The following is a 17,758-nucleotide window of genomic DNA, read 5'->3' as shown; positions in this document are numbered from 1 at the left end:
TATTCTTGGCATTAGTCAGAAGGTTGTGTTCTCACATGGAACCTGTCACCTTTCAGAAGCACTAAGTTTATAACCTTTCCTTCAGGACTATTTGTTTTTTTGAGGCCCATTATACTATCGGAGAGTGAATCGGCACCAAGGATTTAATTCTGAACTGTCTTTGCACAGTCCTTCTGCACACGCTAATTCATCTTCAAAGCATTTGTGCAATTTCGCCTGGACTAAACCAATTAGCTTATAGTCATCTTCATATTGTGCTTGATACCACATACAATGGCGTCAGCTGATCTTTCCCATTATGAAGAAACATTAGGTGGATATTACAGTTTCCCTCCTATCTGATAAGAATTTCCTTGTGGATGCTAATAATGCTTCTTTATAGTATGGGCAGCCTCTTCCATTTGCTGATTTCTGTTTGGACTAGGCTTCTAATCTTTGGTTCAGTATTAGTTCTGGACTTTACAGTCTTGCTTGGTGTCAAATACGACAGAAGAATAATTTTATTTGTTTGATATAGCTAAAACTGCTTATTCGTGTCATGAGAGATTTGCAGGAGTATCATATTGAGTATATTAATAACATGGTAAGGAATTGTAGTCGCAGAGGAAAATAATCCATAAATTTAGCTATGCAATGAAAAAAAGTAAATTGCTCTAAATCTGTGATGCCAGAAGCAAATGTACATTTTTCTCAAGGTCTGATTTCTGGCTCCTCTCTAGATCATCACCAGTGATCCTCATGCACATTAGTAAAGAAGCTACTTCAGAACTTTGAAGATAGGGGAAGATTACATTCTTTTTGTTATTCATGTTAGAAGAATCATTAAAATATTCATGGAGACTCATGGCTCTTGTGGGTCTAGTTTTCATACTGAGGGTATAACAGAAGACTAAAAGAGAGGGTGGCCCAACACCTTCCATTAGAATCCCATGTATCAAGTTGTAAGTGTCTGTCTGTAAGGTTTGAATTTGTCAGTTTTCAACTAGGGAGCTACACTTAGCTATTGATAGACATATTGTGGATGTAAGCAAAAATAATGGAGCATTAAAAATACTTCATATTTTTAATTTTAAAAATATTTATTTTTCATACTTAATTTACAGTTTCATATGAATATGATATGGATGTGGAAAAGATAGTAAGTGAACCAGAAGCTCCAGGTTTGTAAATTTTCATGACTTTAGATTATAATCTAAACACTTACACTTTTTTAAACGTGCTTCAAAATAATGTGTCATGTTGAATGTGTAGTCACAGTTTTATTTTCAAACAGTTTTTCAGGTAGTCTCAAATAAGCCTGATATTTGCAGCTGTGTTGCTGTTACAGTTGTGAACACAATGGTCCACAAATCTGACCCACAAATGCTTACATAAGTATCTTTTTCTATCAGGAGTCTTGCAATGTAATCAGTGGATTGTCAAAGATCTACTTGTATTCTGATTTTAAACCTAAATACAAATATGCATGAACATATTGTATTGTATGGCTTACAGTGTAGCTCCTGGATATGTTTTACAATCTAGCTGTCACTTTCAAATAAAACATTGTAGTATTAACTCAGTATGTTTAGTTCTGTTATTCTTGAGCTAAATATGTGACCTTTTTGACTTCTCTTGTGCTATTTAGCTGTTGCATGAAAATTTGATTAGAATATAAAATATTAAATATTTGTATTTTAAGGTGACTCTGAGCTAATGCCAGAAGATGCTATTGAACGTGACACAGGTACAGTCCAAAATCATATTTCTTTTTATTGAGTTCCACTGAATTTTGGCCGCAAACCAAGACAAAAAAACCTCAAAACATTGGAGCTTATAGATAGCATCAGTTCCTTAGTAAGTTATTAGATCTGTATTTTTATTTACATTCTGAAAAAATGCAAAGACCTACATGAATACTACTTTTCCATAATATCAGTGAAATGGGCAGAATAATATTTTGAGAGTTAAATTTCCAGGAGAATGGATGTTTGTATTTTAAATTGCATAGAAATGTTTCTGTGGATAAAAATAACGCAAATTTACCAAAGTTGTTGAAGTTAGTGGTAATATCTTCAATTGTGTGGGGTGGTTTTTTTGTTGTTTGTTTGTTTTTGGTTTTTTTTAATGGAAGCAAGCAATAACAAGCCGATTCCAAAATTCCGCTGTAGAAGTTTGCTGTATATAGAAACAATTCACAAGTATTTCCATTATGAATTGTAGGTAATTTGCAGATGAGTTCATGAACTGTGTAAGAAAAGCCAACTGATAGTGCTTTATCTTTTTGAAGTCTGTCTTGTGATACCAGAAAATGATTCAGTTCTTTTCACAGGATCTTTTAGAAATCTTCACCTTTGAACTCATATTAAGTTTAATACAGTATAGAATAGTGTAGTTTTGTATCTTTTTTGTTCTGAATAAACACTGTATTGTGTATATTTATTGTCTTAAAATTCCATGAATAATTTTTTTTTTCTTTAAACAGAGGATAGGGTGCATGGCGATTATAACGAAGACCATGGTATGACAACTGCTACATTTAGTGAATACGAAAGCGAAATTACTTTGTCTTAAAATTTTCCATGGTGTCTCATTACTTTGCAAGTTCTCAATTATGGGTGGTGTTGGTTTTTTGTTTGTTTCTTTGTTTTATGTTCAAACCCCCTTTGTAGGTAAGCAATCAATCAGTCTTTAACACTGCAACAAATGTAGACTGTGTGTATAGGTTGTATTCCCATATTGATCATCTTTGTCATACTTGGTGCTTATGTGGCACAAGAATGTCAAAGACTTTGCACGCCCTTTTTTTAGGGCACCCTGGCCAAGTCAGCTGAGGTTCATCGCATCTGTATAGCTCAGTGTTAACTTGTCAGCTGGTCCATAACTACCAGTTGTTTTAGTTTAATTTGATGAATAATTCACTAATGATTGCTGAGACCAAATCAAAGAGGAGACAAGAAGACTAGTGGTCACAGGCTTGAAACAAAGGTTTGTGGTTGTGATTCTTTCTGTGAGGTTCCTCTGAGGACTACCATACTTCAGAAAAGTTAAGCACATCTTTGTTTCTTGGCCGTGTTTAAGTAACCTGAGCAAAGGACAGAGGTTCTTCAAAATATTTGAGACAGAAAACCTTGAGGTTCATTCTTTATCACCAGGAAGGAAATTCTGACATCTGCCTTTGAGACAGAAGTCAAAATCCCATTGAAGGACTTTCAGTGGCCCAAAGATGTATTCAGCCCTTAGTCCATGTCTTTCTCAGCCTGCAGAAATTATCTGCTTCAGCTCTGATGCTCTTGACAAAATGTAACTCAGAATACAGGAGCTCGGTTATTGTACACAACTTTCAGTAGTCCTATGAAGTGTTTTGTACAGTTTGTAGTAGTGCAACTACAGAAACAAGGCAAGTTCGAGATTTTAATTACAAATGTAGAGTTCTGAAGATTTCTTTAAAAGAATATACTGTATGAACTTTTTTGTTAAAGGAACTGAGTTGGAGCCAAGTGACTATTAGTGCCTTTTAAGATAAAACACTTAAAAGCAGAAAGATTTTATTTTTTAAAAATCTTATGGAAATAACCTTTTTTGGATGAGGGTTAGCACTTGTTAAGGTAATGAAATTATCCAAAACACTGGATAAAAACTGAACTTCTTTAGTTCTAAAATTCACAATAAATGTGTATTGAAAATTCAGACAATTAATGGATAGCATTTTGTCTTTTCAGACATTACCTAAAGTAAAATGATGAATATTCTTAACTTACTTCTTCTGCGGAGTTACAAAAATTAGAGTGGCTCTTCACTCAAAGATTAGGAGTGTAGGTGAATTCTATGGAATGATAGCTTTATTGTCATAGTTTTCGTTATTTCATCTGTGTAGACAGAAATGCTTGAAATGTCAGCATTATGTTCACATTTTGTATTAATTTTATGTGTAGAATTTCTACTGCAAGCCCCAGTAAGGATTCATACGTCTATTCAGGCCTCAAACTACAGAAAGTCTTTGAGAGCTTTGTATTTATCAATAAAGGAATTATCTGGATGCTTAACAACCACATTTTTAGGATACGGCATGCATACCAACTACCCATGAACTTTATTTTTTTTTTTCTTTGCAGAACCAAAACATGAAGAACTGACTGAGACTCAAGATGCAGGTATATACACACATTTCTGTGTGGGTGGGCTGTGTGTACACTCCCTTACACCTCCCCCCATGTATATATATTTATACATTTGGAACATATTAAAGAATCTTTTGTTTCAAATGTAATTGAAGTAAAAATACCTCTAAAGTAAATGTTATTGGAATATAAACAATATTCAAAATCAGAGAAATAGCTTAGTAAAGTTAGCGTAAAAATCTTGCTTTTTATATATTTAAATATGTAATTTGTGTGCTCTTCAGTCACAAAATATTGGCAATTATGGAAAATGTACATGGCAGTCTGTGTAGTTATAAAGTTAAGGTTTTGACCTATTTTTTGCCATATTCAAAGAAAAAAAAAATTTCCATGGAATCCATAATTTAAGTTGAACTTGGTTGTTGTCCTTTAGGAAGGAAAGTAGGACCCACCAGGGAATTGCATGTTTATCCAAACAAAAAGACTTTTAAAGTGGAAATGTATAGGCTTTTTTAGTTTGATTTTTAATATGTCTAGCAGATGTAGTTAATGCTGCAGAAGATGAAAGTGGGTTACTGATTATGCTTAGACAGGTTAAAGAGTGTTTTTAAAATTTCAATTTTTAAAGTTACAGTGTCTTAATCAAAACAGTTATTCAGAAGGTACAATTTTCAAATGTTTACCCAATGAACAGAGCAGTTCTTAAGTGAAACAGGGAAGAAAATTCAAGGAGTAATTTATTTTTTTCCCCTCAAATTCCTCAAAGTTCCTGTTCGTTTATAGCAATGTAGTGTTTACAGGGAAACATGTCTGTGTGCTATCTTCTTTTGTCTTGTATCTAAGTTTCATCAGTTGAGAGCTTGACTTTATTATTGCTCTGTATTAAATGTTTTCATAGCTGTTGAGGACCTTCTGGAGGAGATGAATGAAGCCACAGAACCAGGTATATATGTTGTAATTGTGATCTTAAAGTGTTTTGATAAAATAAATGCATTTTGAAATCCAATGTAAAAAAACCACAAAAAACCCCAAAACAAAACAAAAACCCCAAAAACCCCACAAAACCAACCAAACAAACAAACATAAAAAACAACAAACAAAAAAACCCCACAACCCAACACCTAAAAAACCCAAACCAAAACAGCAACAACAAAAAACAACCACCAAACAAACAAAACGCAAAACCAGACTATATACTTCTTTCTTTTTGTATTTTGTCTTATAGATGATATTATTGAAGATTTTGATAACAAAAAAGTATGAGTTTTTATAGTTTGTGAAATTTTTTTTTTCTTCCATTTATATTTGTTGATATAAATAAAAAACAAAAAATGAAGCAGAGAAATATGCTATATAGAATCTTCTAATTCCAACCCCCCTGCCACGGGCAGGAACACCTTCCACTAGACCAGGTTTTGCAAAGCCCCATCCAGCCTGGCCTTGAACACTTCCAGGGACATGGCATCCACAAATTCTCTTTGCAACATGTTCCAGTGCCTCACCACCCCCACTGTAAAAAAATTTCTTCCTTATGTCCAATCTAAATCTACCTTCTCTTGCTTTAAAACCATTGCTCGTTGTCCTGTCACTACAGGCCTTGGTAAAATGTCTCTCTTCAACTTTCTTATAAGCCCTCTCGATATACCTGAAGGTTGCTCTAAGGTCTCCCTGGAGCCTTCTCTTCTCCAGACTGAACCACCCCAGCTCTCTCAGCCCTTCTTCACAGGAGAGGTGTTCCAGCCCTACGGTAATTTTTGTTGCCTTCTTCTGGTCCTGCTCTAACAGGAGCTGAGGACCTCAGAGGTGGACGCAGGGCTCCAGGTGGAGTTTCACCAGAGCAGAGAGGGGCAGAATCACCTCCCTAGACCTGCTGGTCACCCTTCTTGTGATGCAGCCCAGGGTACGGTTGGCTTTCTGGGCTGCGAGCTCACACTGTCAGCTCATGGTCCTTCTCCACAGGGCTGATCTCAACCCCTTCATCTTCCAGTCTGTATTGATATTGGGGGTTTCCCTAACTCAGGTGCAGGACTTTGCACTTGGCCTTGTTGAACTCCGCAATGTTCTTATGAAATGCTTAGAGCTTCAATTTGAAGAAAGGAGTATGTTAATTTATCACATTACTATTCAAAAAGATTAAATTGTAAATTTTTGTTTGTTTTGCTGGTGTCAGGGAATTTTAAATGAGTCAAATGTAATGTGAAGATTTGCTCTAAGAAGCTGAAAATATCAGAAAGGTTTTTTTTCAACTGTTAATTCGGTTGGCTAGAGCAAAGTGATCGAAGCAGTTTAGTCTGAGCACAGTGTATAGGATTTGATCCTGTATGTATTTAGGTTTTCCATTTTAAAAGTATTTCTAATATAATTAAATGGGGAAACAAACATTGGTTCACACAAATAAAAATTGTAACCAAAATCACTTTGAGTGGGGACATAATAGCAATGCAAGTCAATAACAAAGAGGAGCTCAACTTTTGGACATAAAATACATTCAATACCTTTTTTCTACTCTTAAGAGCAGAAACCTGATTGATTGTTTTATAGTTCAAGTGTTCTTTTTTCTTTGATACTAATTCGATTGATTTGCTGGTGGGGAATAAAAGCAAACTTATTAACATTCTGTGTGTAACTTTAAACATTTATTTTCTTTGTAACAGTAGAAAGTAAGCATGCAGAAGATGTGGCCACTGAACCAGAGGAATCAGGTTTGTATGTTATCTTTGCATGAGTTTGCTACTTAAAAAAATTTAAAAAAAAAAAATTAATAGAATTCTGTGCTGCAGTGAAAATACATTTGTAACTTTTTCTGCAGCTTTTTTCTTTTAAGGACAAACATTGTGTTGTTGGAATATGGCATCTCAGCTTTTTTAATGATAATATTTTGATGACTTACAGAGCACTCTTCCATTTTAGAAGCTGAATATGCTCTCAGTTCCGAAAAACTTACAGCAATAAAAATGACCGTATTAGGTCATGTGAAGCTCAAGATTTCTTTGCTATGCTCTGGTTCCCACCAGCCAGTCATTAGTGTGTACTCAGGAAAGAGGATTATATATAAGAAATAAAGTGGAATGTCTCCCCAGCGTTGAGCACTTCATTGATGGGCTTCCCGAGTCAGAAAATATGTTTCCCTCTCTTTGATTCTTCTTATTGTCTACATGGTTATTATGAATTCTTTTCTGGTGAGCCGGACTCCCTCCACGCATGAATAGGGAGTGATGTGCAACCTTCAGTCTGTTAGCAGTAACAGCACTTGGTGACATGTGACGTGTCTAGTTTGAACATACAGATGGAATTAAAAAGAACTGAATTTTGAAGTCAAATATTTCATGGTTACAGCTGGGAACATAATAAATATTTGAATGTTTTCCAAGCCCATACCATAGTAGCATGTGAAACTGTGGGAAATTGGTCATTCAGACAGTATAGTTTCAGAATTTTGAAATATAACTTTGAAACTATGCAATCCTGCAATTTACTCATTGGCCTACTTAAGTATTAATCTCTCCCCTGGAAAATTTCAGCTGAGGAAAATTTGCATCCCACTTCTGCAAAAGTAGTATTACGGAGTAGTCTTGGCAGGTTACTGTTTTGAGCATAAGGGGAAAAATGCAGCTTTTTGTAAATATTTAGAGAACTGTCCAGTTTCAATTGTTTGTACACTTTTGACTTACAGAAATGCCTGTTCAAGCTGAGGATTATTCAAATGATGATCTAGTGGGTAAGTTAATCTTAAGTGTTTGTTTATTTCCCCCCCAAATGAAGCTATAGCTACATGGAAGTTTGCGAACAAATTACTTTGTGGAGAGGAGTGAAGGGATATCATTATTGTTACTTAAAGTTGCTTCCTAGTTTTGAAGCAACATTTTTTATCTTGTAGTTGATAAATGCTAGTAATAGTTACTGGGTTATACAGAAGCGTTCCAAATAAAATTGAGCAGTTTTAATTTACAACTTCATTTTTAATGATTTTAGGCAGAGCTGAATACTTTTGCTGCAAAGGGAAATATAAAAATTTCAGGTCTCAAAATATGTGCGTACTTCCTTTCCAGAGTATGTGGTGATGGGTGGTGATGCTGTCAGTTCCGTGTGCATCAGTCAGATCTGTTGGAGTCTGACTGTGACATGTTCTTTGGCCACCGATCTGGGAACAGGACTGTTTGTCATGCCAGCTCATTTTTATTGACATAATTGATTTTAAGAACCTGAGTGCTTCCAGCTCTTCCATTTGTTGCCTGACAGAAGTTAACATCGAGTTTAGCCAAACCATTTTTAGAGTAGCTACAGGGGTTCTGAAGACCGTGTATTCTTACATTTCATCTGCTTTTGGCGTTAATTATTGCAAGTCCCTAGTTTGTTCTTGTAATAAAGTAGTTCTGTTGAGTGAAACACTGAGCTATGTCTCTGGGCAGTAAATCCCAGAAGCTGCAGTCCCGGAGACATGTTTTGGTCTGAGCAGCCCGATCACCTTTCTGGGTTAGTTGATCTTTGTGATCTATGGAAGCTCTTAAGTTGTGTGTTGCCCAGGTAGTTCTGTAGGGTTTTGCTTTTCCTTGTGGGAAATGAAAACTTGTATTTAATTCTTGGGCATACCAGAAGTAGCCAGAGAAGTGAAAAAACATAGGAGGCCTTTGTGGTTGCCCGGTATGGATTGGAGGCATGGTTTAGTTCATGTTTTACATGCTGAATCTTAACTGAGGTGATTTGAAATGCTCACATCAACATGTAACTGTGCTGTCTGTGAGGTCTTTCTAAACTGCTTATCTTAACAGCCACATGGTGTATTGAAATGTTTGAAGCCAATACGTGTTCATTAATAGATGCTGTATCTAAAAATGTTTTGTTTCATAATGAATATGAAATATTTTCAACCAAAGCTTATAATCAGTGTAAGGACAAGCAGTGGTTACCTTTGACAGCACAGGCAAGAAGTTCAGCAAAGGTCATGTTCAGTTGGTTTGCTGTTCTTTAGGTTGGAACTGTAGAGCAAGAAAAGATGTTTTCTCTCAGAAGAATGTTGCTCCTTAAAGTTAAAATAACAAAAAGGCCTTTACAGGGCTACTGCAAAATTTCAACAGTAGATAATTCAACTGCACAGTGTCAGTTGTATTGATATGAGGATATTGAGACAATCTCTTGACTTAAATATATTATTTTAAAACTAAATTCAGAATCCAAGTACCAACTTGAAATACTTAATTTTTGTTTTCATGGACCATATTTCTATTGCTTTTTGTGCTGTAATTTATGGCTCAGTCCTGCAGCAGTAAATAAATTTTCTACCTTCTCAAAAATAAAAATATCTTTGTATTGTACAGTAGTGGATGTTTTTCCTAATATTACATTTAAAATTATAGAATCATTTGAGTTGGAAAAAAATCTTTAAGATCATCAAGTCCAACTGTAAACTTAGCACTGCCAAGTCCACCACTAATCTATGGCCTTAAGCGCCACATCTACATGTCGTTTAAACACCTCCAGGGATGGTGACTCCACCACTTCCCTGGGCAGCCTGTTCCAATGCCTGACAATCTGTTCCATGAATAAACTTTTCCTAATATCCAATCTAGACCTCCCCTGGTGCAACTTGAGGCCATTTCCTCTTGTCCTATCACTTGCTACTTGGGAGAAGAGACCAACACTCTCCATGCTACAACCTCCTTTCAAGTAGTTGTAGACAGTGATAAGGTCTCCCCTCAGCCTCCTTTTCTCCAGGCTAAACAGCCCCAGTTCCCTCAGCTGCTCCTCATCAGACTTGTGCTCCAGACCCCTCACCAGCTTTGTTGCCCTCCTCTGAACTCTCTCCAGCACCTCAATGTCTTTCCTGTAGTGAGGGGCCCAAAACTGAACACAGGATTTGAGGTGGGGCCTCACCAGTGCTGATTGCTCCTTTAATTGCAGGTGGACTTACAAATAAGGTGACAGAATTGAACTTACTTGTCCACTCTCCTTTTATTGTATTGTGCTGTGAAGAGAGTCCTTACTGTTTTCAAACAGTTAGAATAAAAAATAACTTGTTTTACCCTGAAATAATATGTATTTCTGATCCTTTTAATAGTTTTGTTAGATTTTTTTTTTTCTTCAGTTGTTTGCAAAACTAGTGCAACACGCTTTTTAAACCTCAAGATTAGCCTTCAGGGTGTGTTAGCTCTGTCCTGATATGTCTTGTGGAAACAGACAATGATACAGCACTGGAAGGAGTATTTTGCTTTTCCCCCTCCCAGGAAAAAGTGAGAGAATCAATCAAAATCTACTCAGTTCTTAAACACACAAGTAACTTTTAGAAGTAGTACCATGTATGTGATTCTTCCTGTAGGAAGCAGAAAATGAAAAGAATTTGATCAGCACAAAATCTGCAACAATATACCAACATACTCAAGAATCTTCAGTAATTTATGTGGTTGTGCAGGAACCACTTTGAAGGCAGATGAATCATTGTTTATCACTTTTGTTAAGAAGCTTATTGTGCCAGCACATAAAGTAGAATTCAAATAGTTTCTCTGAAAATTGAGAAAAGAAACGGGACATAAGTAAATTACTGACCAGGAATAAAAATAATATTGCTATTAAGTTACTGTTTTTTCCCTACTATTAAGTATTTTTACCTGCTTTTTTTTGGATGTGAAAATTTCAGTTTGAAGGCAACATTATTCTCACATTTTCCTCTTGAAATATGAATTTAATATTTTCCAGGAATATTTTTTAATTCATGATGGAGGATTCAGTATGGTTTTTTTGTTGTTGTCAGAAGTCTTTTTGCCTTTGTCCGTGTGATTTCATTCCATCAGGTTTTAAAAACTGTTGTTTTCTGTTATTTCAGCAATAATAATATTAAAGTTCATTGTACTAGAGATAGTCAAGAGCTCTATTTTGAATGAAGAACATCTATATACACATGTGCACTCTTGACACGTATGAAAGGTGTATGTATGTAGTAAACATAACTCCAAGTAGTGTAAAACATATTCAGAAATATCACTAGTGAGTCCTTATTCTCAGGTAGTATAAATTCATGCAGCTTCATTTGAAGCATGGTGGCACCAGTTTGTATCAGGTTAGGAGCAGTTGTTTGATTTTTATCTGAAACACAGGAACTTATTTGTTTTGGAAAGAAAAGAGGAGATAGTTGAGAGGATGAATTTAGCTGCGAGGAACATTCTGATGTTGCTAGTGAAGAGATCAGGTGTGGGATCTGAATGTGTTGGAGTGCAAGTCAAAAGTTTTTTGCTGACGTCAGGGCGCATCACACAAAAAAAAATACTAGACAACTGCATCTTTAGGTATCTGTATGTACTGTTTTCCAGTTTACTGGAAAATACAAGTTTACTTGTAAAATCATACCAATATTACTTTCCAGCAGTAAGCTATTTTAATTAGTTATAGTCTCTGTTTTTGTAAACTAGTGCACTTGGGTGGTATGATAGGCCAGCTTGAAATATTAATAATTTAGGATTTTTGGCTAATCCTGTTTTACAGTGGCACCTAAATTGCAGTGGTTGTGATTGAGTAGTACTTGTCAGAGAATTATTTTAAGAGAGACATACTGGAGTTTTTTTGGGATGTCTTTACTCTCTGTATTTGAATTTTGATCCCTCTTGTAATGTTCAAATTTAAAATATTTAAGGGTTGTTGCCCCCGCCTCCCCTTTTAATCTTGTATCCTTGACATTTTTATAACCCTGCATTTATTTTACCAACTGCTGAAATCCCTTACGTGTAGAGAAGTTTCCACTTTACAACTTAGACCCTTCCTCATTCCCTGACTCCTCTTTTCCAATTGTATGTGCCCTTGACTTTAAAAAAAAAAAAAAAAAGTTTTAATGTATTTGTGACAGGGCCTAGATTTCCTTTACAAAGAAAATGAAGTGCCATATGCTAAGAAAAAAGTTACTGCTTAGATAAATATTTAAAAGTTTACGTTTCCCACCTTATACAGCAACTTTGTGTATATTCATTATGATAGCTCCTAGAAGTGCTAGCTTTGCAAAATTAACTAGTCTGAAACAAAGTTGCATTTTTTTAGCCTTTAAGATTTTTTTGTTTTATTTTAGAGTAAGTTGTGTTTTGGTTGGTCCTTTAATATAGATTTCCCCTTATTTTTTCAGATACTTAAAGCTTCAAAAGAAAAGTCCCTACATCAGGAGGACCAGCCCTAACCATACGCTACAAAAGGGGAGCAGATGGTTGTAATAAATCTTATGATGTAATTACCAAGCAGTTCAGGGTTTGGGGAGTGAACACTAAAATATTGTAACTGGGTTGTAGCCAACTGTCATTTTAGTAAGCTTTTTTAACACTTGGATGTTTAATTTACATTCCTGTCTGAATTTTTTTTTTCAGTCAAGTTTAGCGAATTCATTATTTTTCTTCTGTGTTTGTGGCAGAGTTGCAACTTCGAGCTGCGTTTCATATGTGCTGTTCAAGCAATTGTTAATATTCTATTTATAATGTAGCAGCAAGTACATTTTTTCAGATTTTAATATATATCTTTTGTTGTGGATTCATACAGTATGTACAGAGCAGTTTGGTCAAACAGGACATATAATATTATGAATTTCTAAATGTTTTATAACTGCAGATATAGCATACAGCCTAACTGCGTTTTATTGAAAACACTAATCAGGCGCACACTCTGCTGTGAAGTTTGACTTATATGTCTTTGCACTGATGTTATGTCAACAGTTACACTACATGAATTTCAGGTGATTTTTAAAATAGTCTAACAAAGATACAAGATGTGTACGTTTAATTCATACTAGTAAAAGGGCAGATTTCTAAATTACTTTTTTTCAGAAACCCTTTATGTGTGAATTCGAACTTTTTATTTATGCGCATTTGGTTTTTAAAGCAAAAATGTCTAGAAAGTACATAATAGCCTGGCAAGGTGTTAGTGTAGATTGCAACAAAACTGAGTTGCTGGAATCGAGTTGAGTAAAATTCTTCTAGTTTACCTACCATTGTAATAATCTCAAAGCTGGATTTAGTAAGCTTTATATTCAGTGAATTATTTTAAAAGTCACATTTACGTAAATATGTGACTTGTAAATTTTTTAAAGGCTTTGGAAATTCAACCTTAAGAAAAATAGGGTATCAGAATTTAAGACCTACAATCATAAATGCTCTCGTAAATGGTACGTCTGAATTTAGACTTTGAATGATTTAGAATTTTAATATAACAGGTGTACTTTTTACCTGTTCTGTGCTGCTGTTCCACAATTACGAATACGGAATTTATTCTTTGCTGTTTTGCATGTGTTCCTTCTTGGCTCAGGAATAATTGCTGAAATTTTAGGAAATTGCCAAGCCTGATATGGGAGCTTAGAAGACATAAAATAAGATACATTTTTAAGAAGAAAAATCAATTTGGTAACCCTAACAGTAGTTGCCTTTTGATTGACAGGGAGATTGAAAATTTCTGTAACACTCTTTTGAAGTCAGGTTTTTAGTTGCTTATGTTTATAGTGAAAGGGGCATCATAAGTGCTTGCCTTTTTTGTTTGGGTTTTCAGTAAGACTTCACATCAGTGAGTGTTACATCTGATCAACAAAATAGATGTCCCAAAGTGATTTCTTTAGACTTTTCAGGAAAGCAATAATTCTCTTAGACTGTGATGCGCTTTGGGATGGGGTATTCTAGTAAAATTACCTGTGATTGTGCATTCCAGAGCAATAATTTTTAAAAAGCCATATTTTGTGAGGAGGCTTGGGAATAACTTTAGAATGGTGAATGGAGGACTTTTTATATAACAGTGGCAGCCTATTTGTAGAATTATGGGACTGTGAGAGTATATTATGCTGTGATCAAATTTTAAGTGTTTTGTAACTGGTTATGTGATTTGACGTGCTTCATGTTTACAAAAATACGCCAAGCTGAGCAAGGTCAAGAGGACTATTAAAAAAATGTATATTTAATCTGTTTTAATGTTTGACTGCAATAAAACACAGAAGAATCTCTTTGTCTTTCTAGCGTCATTATTTTTTCAAAAATGTGGTAGATATTAAATATGGGGATAACTATTTGCCTCAGCCACTAATTAATATTGTTATTTTTTAAACTAATAATTTTGAATGTTTAAAATATATTTGAAAGTATTATTTACAAAGAGCTAGAAATATAGCAAATAGAAGTAATTTTTTGTTCTGGGTGGCATTATGTGAAGGAAGTAGGCATTACTCTACAGTCTGTGTCTTCCATAATTGTATTATGCTGGTTCTTTTGGAGTATTTGCTATTCGGCAACCAATTTGGCCTGAATTTTGCCCATGATATGTAATTTTGATTTGTAATTTAAAATGGATGTTACTCTTTTTAACAAAGGTAAATGTGTGAAGGAAGTACAATACCTAACTTTTGTAGAGAAATAATCTAGGTTATGGTCCATAGTTTAAATCAGAAGTCTAGCAAGAGCGTTGTGTCTGTGCAGTTCTGTGTTTGAGAACAAAAATCTTCTTTGACCTTTTCAGTTTTCAAACACCTCCATATTTTTATGATGAAATACTACTGAATAAATAACCATAGTTTAAGAAAAATTCAAAAGATTACATCTTTCCTTCTATTTTTACATTGCTACATTGCTTCTTCCTATATCTTAGTGAATCTATGAAATCTTGGATTCAGTTGCGTTTTTGGAAATCACAGGAAGAAATACCAATAAAGCAAAATTTAAATAAGAGTAGAATACTAAAGGTTTATTTCAGTACTGAAAATTTAGTACAATTTTAAGTTACTTTTTCACGTGCTCAGTAATGGAAAAGATATCGTAATCATGAACTGTTCTTTCTAAGAAGTAAAGAAAATGGATAAGATTTGGTATTGGAAAGACACTGGAAAATGTCGCGTTTTTACTGAACAAAATTTTTTAATTTTACATGTTTCAAAAATTACGTATATGTAAATAACAAATTGTATTGTACATTTATGTTGTTGATTGGGACTGATGTAAAATCTACAAGGTATGAATGACATTTCAGTTGTGACTCGGGTCATTGTCGCAAGAACTCACAAATATTTAGACAGATTGTAATATGCAAAATAAATATTCTTTATAGTAGAAACCTTCTTGGGAATACTTGGTGCACACATTACGCAGCGATATCAGTCCTAGCCTATAGAGATTGGTTAAAACAGTTTTGTCTGTGATTTTGGTGTAGATTTGTCTTGCTGGAAACAAGAGAAATTCAGTAAAGGAGGCGAGTAATTTGAAGAACTAAGAAAATGTTTTTGTTTGAGCTATGATTGGTTTAAGGTGATGATAAAATAGTCTCAAGATTTACTATCATATCCCTGTCTTTGAGACAGCAGGCTTTTAAACCTTTGTCACAAATAGCATAATTACAATCATTTGCACCAAAAAAAGAAGGTGACGATCAGTGTGGAGGGAACGAAGTGATATGTGCTGAATATGAGTCTGAAGCGAATTCCGAATTGATTATGGTGAGAGCTGAGAGGAACAAGGTCTTTGGAGCTAACAAGGTCAAGTTGTGATGAATTTCAAAAGTGGCAGCCTAGAAGGAGAAGCTGAAGTATCTGAAGATCATTAGAGGGGCTTTGGTGACATCACTGGTAGCTAATTTACAGAATACAGGTTGAAAAATATCTGACAGAGAATTTGGAGAGTTGATCCTAGTACATAAATAGCTATAGGGAACTGTAGGTTGTATGTTGCATGAGCCATAAAGGACTGTGGAGCTGGACAAGAAGAGAGAGACAGGAGAAGGCTTTGGAGTCATGAGCTTGTACGTTGTTCTTCCTGCGATGGAAAAGAAGTTGCGGAAATAACACAGGTGTCCAAGATGGGTGGAAGAGGGTCACGGAGTGACCTGAGGGTATTAGAGAGAAGAGGTCGGGTGAGAATATCAGTGTTGCTGATAAAGGAAAAGATACAGGGAAAATGAGTGGCTTGGTAGCGTGCTGTACCATGGTTTACTATCCTGTAACTGTTCATTTACCAGCTTTGAGCTGGTAAAAATAAAAGAAATATGAGTATATAACTATTCTGTGTCTCATCTGTAGCTGCATTGTTGCTTTTTTTAAAATATAGTATTTCTGGTGACATACAGATGGATATAACCATCTTGTTTATTGTATAGTAGGAGCAAAAAAAAAAATAAAAAGGCCAGTATTTTAGCACATACTGAACAATGCTTTCATTAATATACTATTATGGTAATAATACTCCTTTTCCAAGTTATGCAATAGTACGTAACTGATTCTCTATAGATCTTTTTTGTAATTTCTTTCAGTTTAATTGACAATCTGGATTTTATGATGTAAATGAAGAGGTGAAGGACTTTAAATGTAACCATATTTATTTAATTTACCATATCATAATCAAGTTAACACACGTTCTGTCTTCTGCTGAATAGAAAAATTGGAGCTGTACTGTCTGTACTTTCGCTAGCATAGTAGCAGTAGTCAGCTTGTAGTAAAGGGTGAAATTAGAATGTGAAATAGTTTGATTTCATGTGTGTGCATAACCCAATTTCTCCATGAAAAAATAAATGTTTTTCAGTATTGTTGCATGGTTTATTTTATTGACAATATAATGCTTCTGAGCAGTCAGTTTAAAAAATTGTAAAGACTGAGTATTCTTACAAGATGTCTCTGACTTAGAAATTAAATAAAATCTTTTATTTATATATATATATATATATATATATATATATAAAAGAATACATCAAAATTAAAGAGCTTATGTTAGAGAGGAAAATAACTGTAACTAAAAAGCCAACCAACCTCTTTTAAGTATTCTCTATTAAGTTTATTGGGAGGAAATATTGGAAGCTTATTGCGGTGAAATTGGAAACAGAAAGATGATTTAGGATTGTGAGGCAAGATGCTTTAAATATTATAGAGTAGGGCAGGATCAAAAAGTGTTTAGAGAGGAGAAAATGGGGAGAAGGCAAGCCTATTTCTGTATTTACCACCTTCATGATATACATTATTTTGGTACAGTATGTCATCTGAATTTTGCTACAGGCCCTTTTGTACTTCTTTAACATTTACCTGTTCATTTAGATGTTTACAAAACAGCTGGGTTAAATTATTTAAAAAGCTGAAGTAAGACAAAAGCTTCCAAGTGCTTGAGTCGCTTCTGAAAATGAGACAAATCCCAACTAATTTTTCAATTTTATTACACTTTAATCAACTATGTATGTTAAGCAAGTGTTCCCAAGAGTTTTTAATTAGTGAACATTTTTTTTTTTCTTGCAAAATAGCTTGCATCATAAGTAGATCACTAAAATCTACCAAATATCTAAAGGGGAAAGCTTATTAAATGTTTTGTGTCAGAACCAATTATGTAATATTTGAAGCACCTGCAGAGAGGACCTTTTATGTAACTACAGTTCAGATAGCAATCTGTAGTTCCTTTAAAAAATAAAAATGAAACATAAAAGTCCTGTTGGCCCAATTATATTCTGAGTATAAGCTGTAATTTTATTGTATCTCTTTCTAATCATATGTTTTTAACAAGTTTATTTCATCGAAATTATATTTTTAATATTTTAGGGAAAAGTGAAAAAGAAATTGAAGAAGACAAAACAGAAAAAGGTAAGTCTGAAAGTAACGTTCTGTTCTTCTGGAATTCAAAAGTGTACTTTCTGGGAGGACTGATTTAAATCAGATTAAATAGTATTGAATTTTAGCTCCTGCATATCCTATA

The 17,758-nt window shown here is 34.5% G+C and overlaps 1 protein-coding gene across 6 annotated transcripts in view; it reads left to right on the top strand.

Moving 5' to 3' along the window:
• The window catches only part of ASPH (aspartate beta-hydroxylase), a 112,274-nt gene that overhangs the window by 43,546 nt on the left and 50,970 nt on the right, over window positions 1-17,758 (top strand). For 5 of the 6 annotated variants that reach the window (XM_065627679.1, XM_065627675.1, XM_065627680.1 and 2 more), the window contains 8 exons: window positions 1,104-1,160; window positions 1,682-1,726; window positions 2,465-2,500; window positions 4,095-4,133; window positions 4,999-5,043; window positions 6,755-6,802; window positions 7,774-7,818; window positions 17,605-17,646. In XM_065627679.1, the coding sequence (XP_065483751.1) occupies window positions 1,104-1,160; window positions 1,682-1,726; window positions 2,465-2,500; window positions 4,095-4,133; window positions 4,999-5,043; window positions 6,755-6,802; window positions 7,774-7,818; window positions 17,605-17,646 (357 nt within the window). The remainder of the gene's footprint in view (window positions 1-1,103; window positions 1,161-1,681; window positions 1,727-2,464; window positions 2,501-4,094; window positions 4,134-4,998; window positions 5,044-6,754; window positions 6,803-7,773; window positions 7,819-17,604; window positions 17,647-17,758) is intronic. The other variant, XM_065627676.1, reaches the window with a different exon arrangement.

This window comes from Caloenas nicobarica, chromosome 2, assembly GCF_036013445.1.
Source record: "Caloenas nicobarica isolate bCalNic1 chromosome 2, bCalNic1.hap1, whole genome shotgun sequence".
Lineage (NCBI taxonomy): Eukaryota > Metazoa > Chordata > Aves > Columbiformes > Columbidae > Caloenas > Caloenas nicobarica.
Note: the sequence above shows the minus strand (reverse complement) of the source record. Positions and strands in the feature narration are given on the sequence as shown.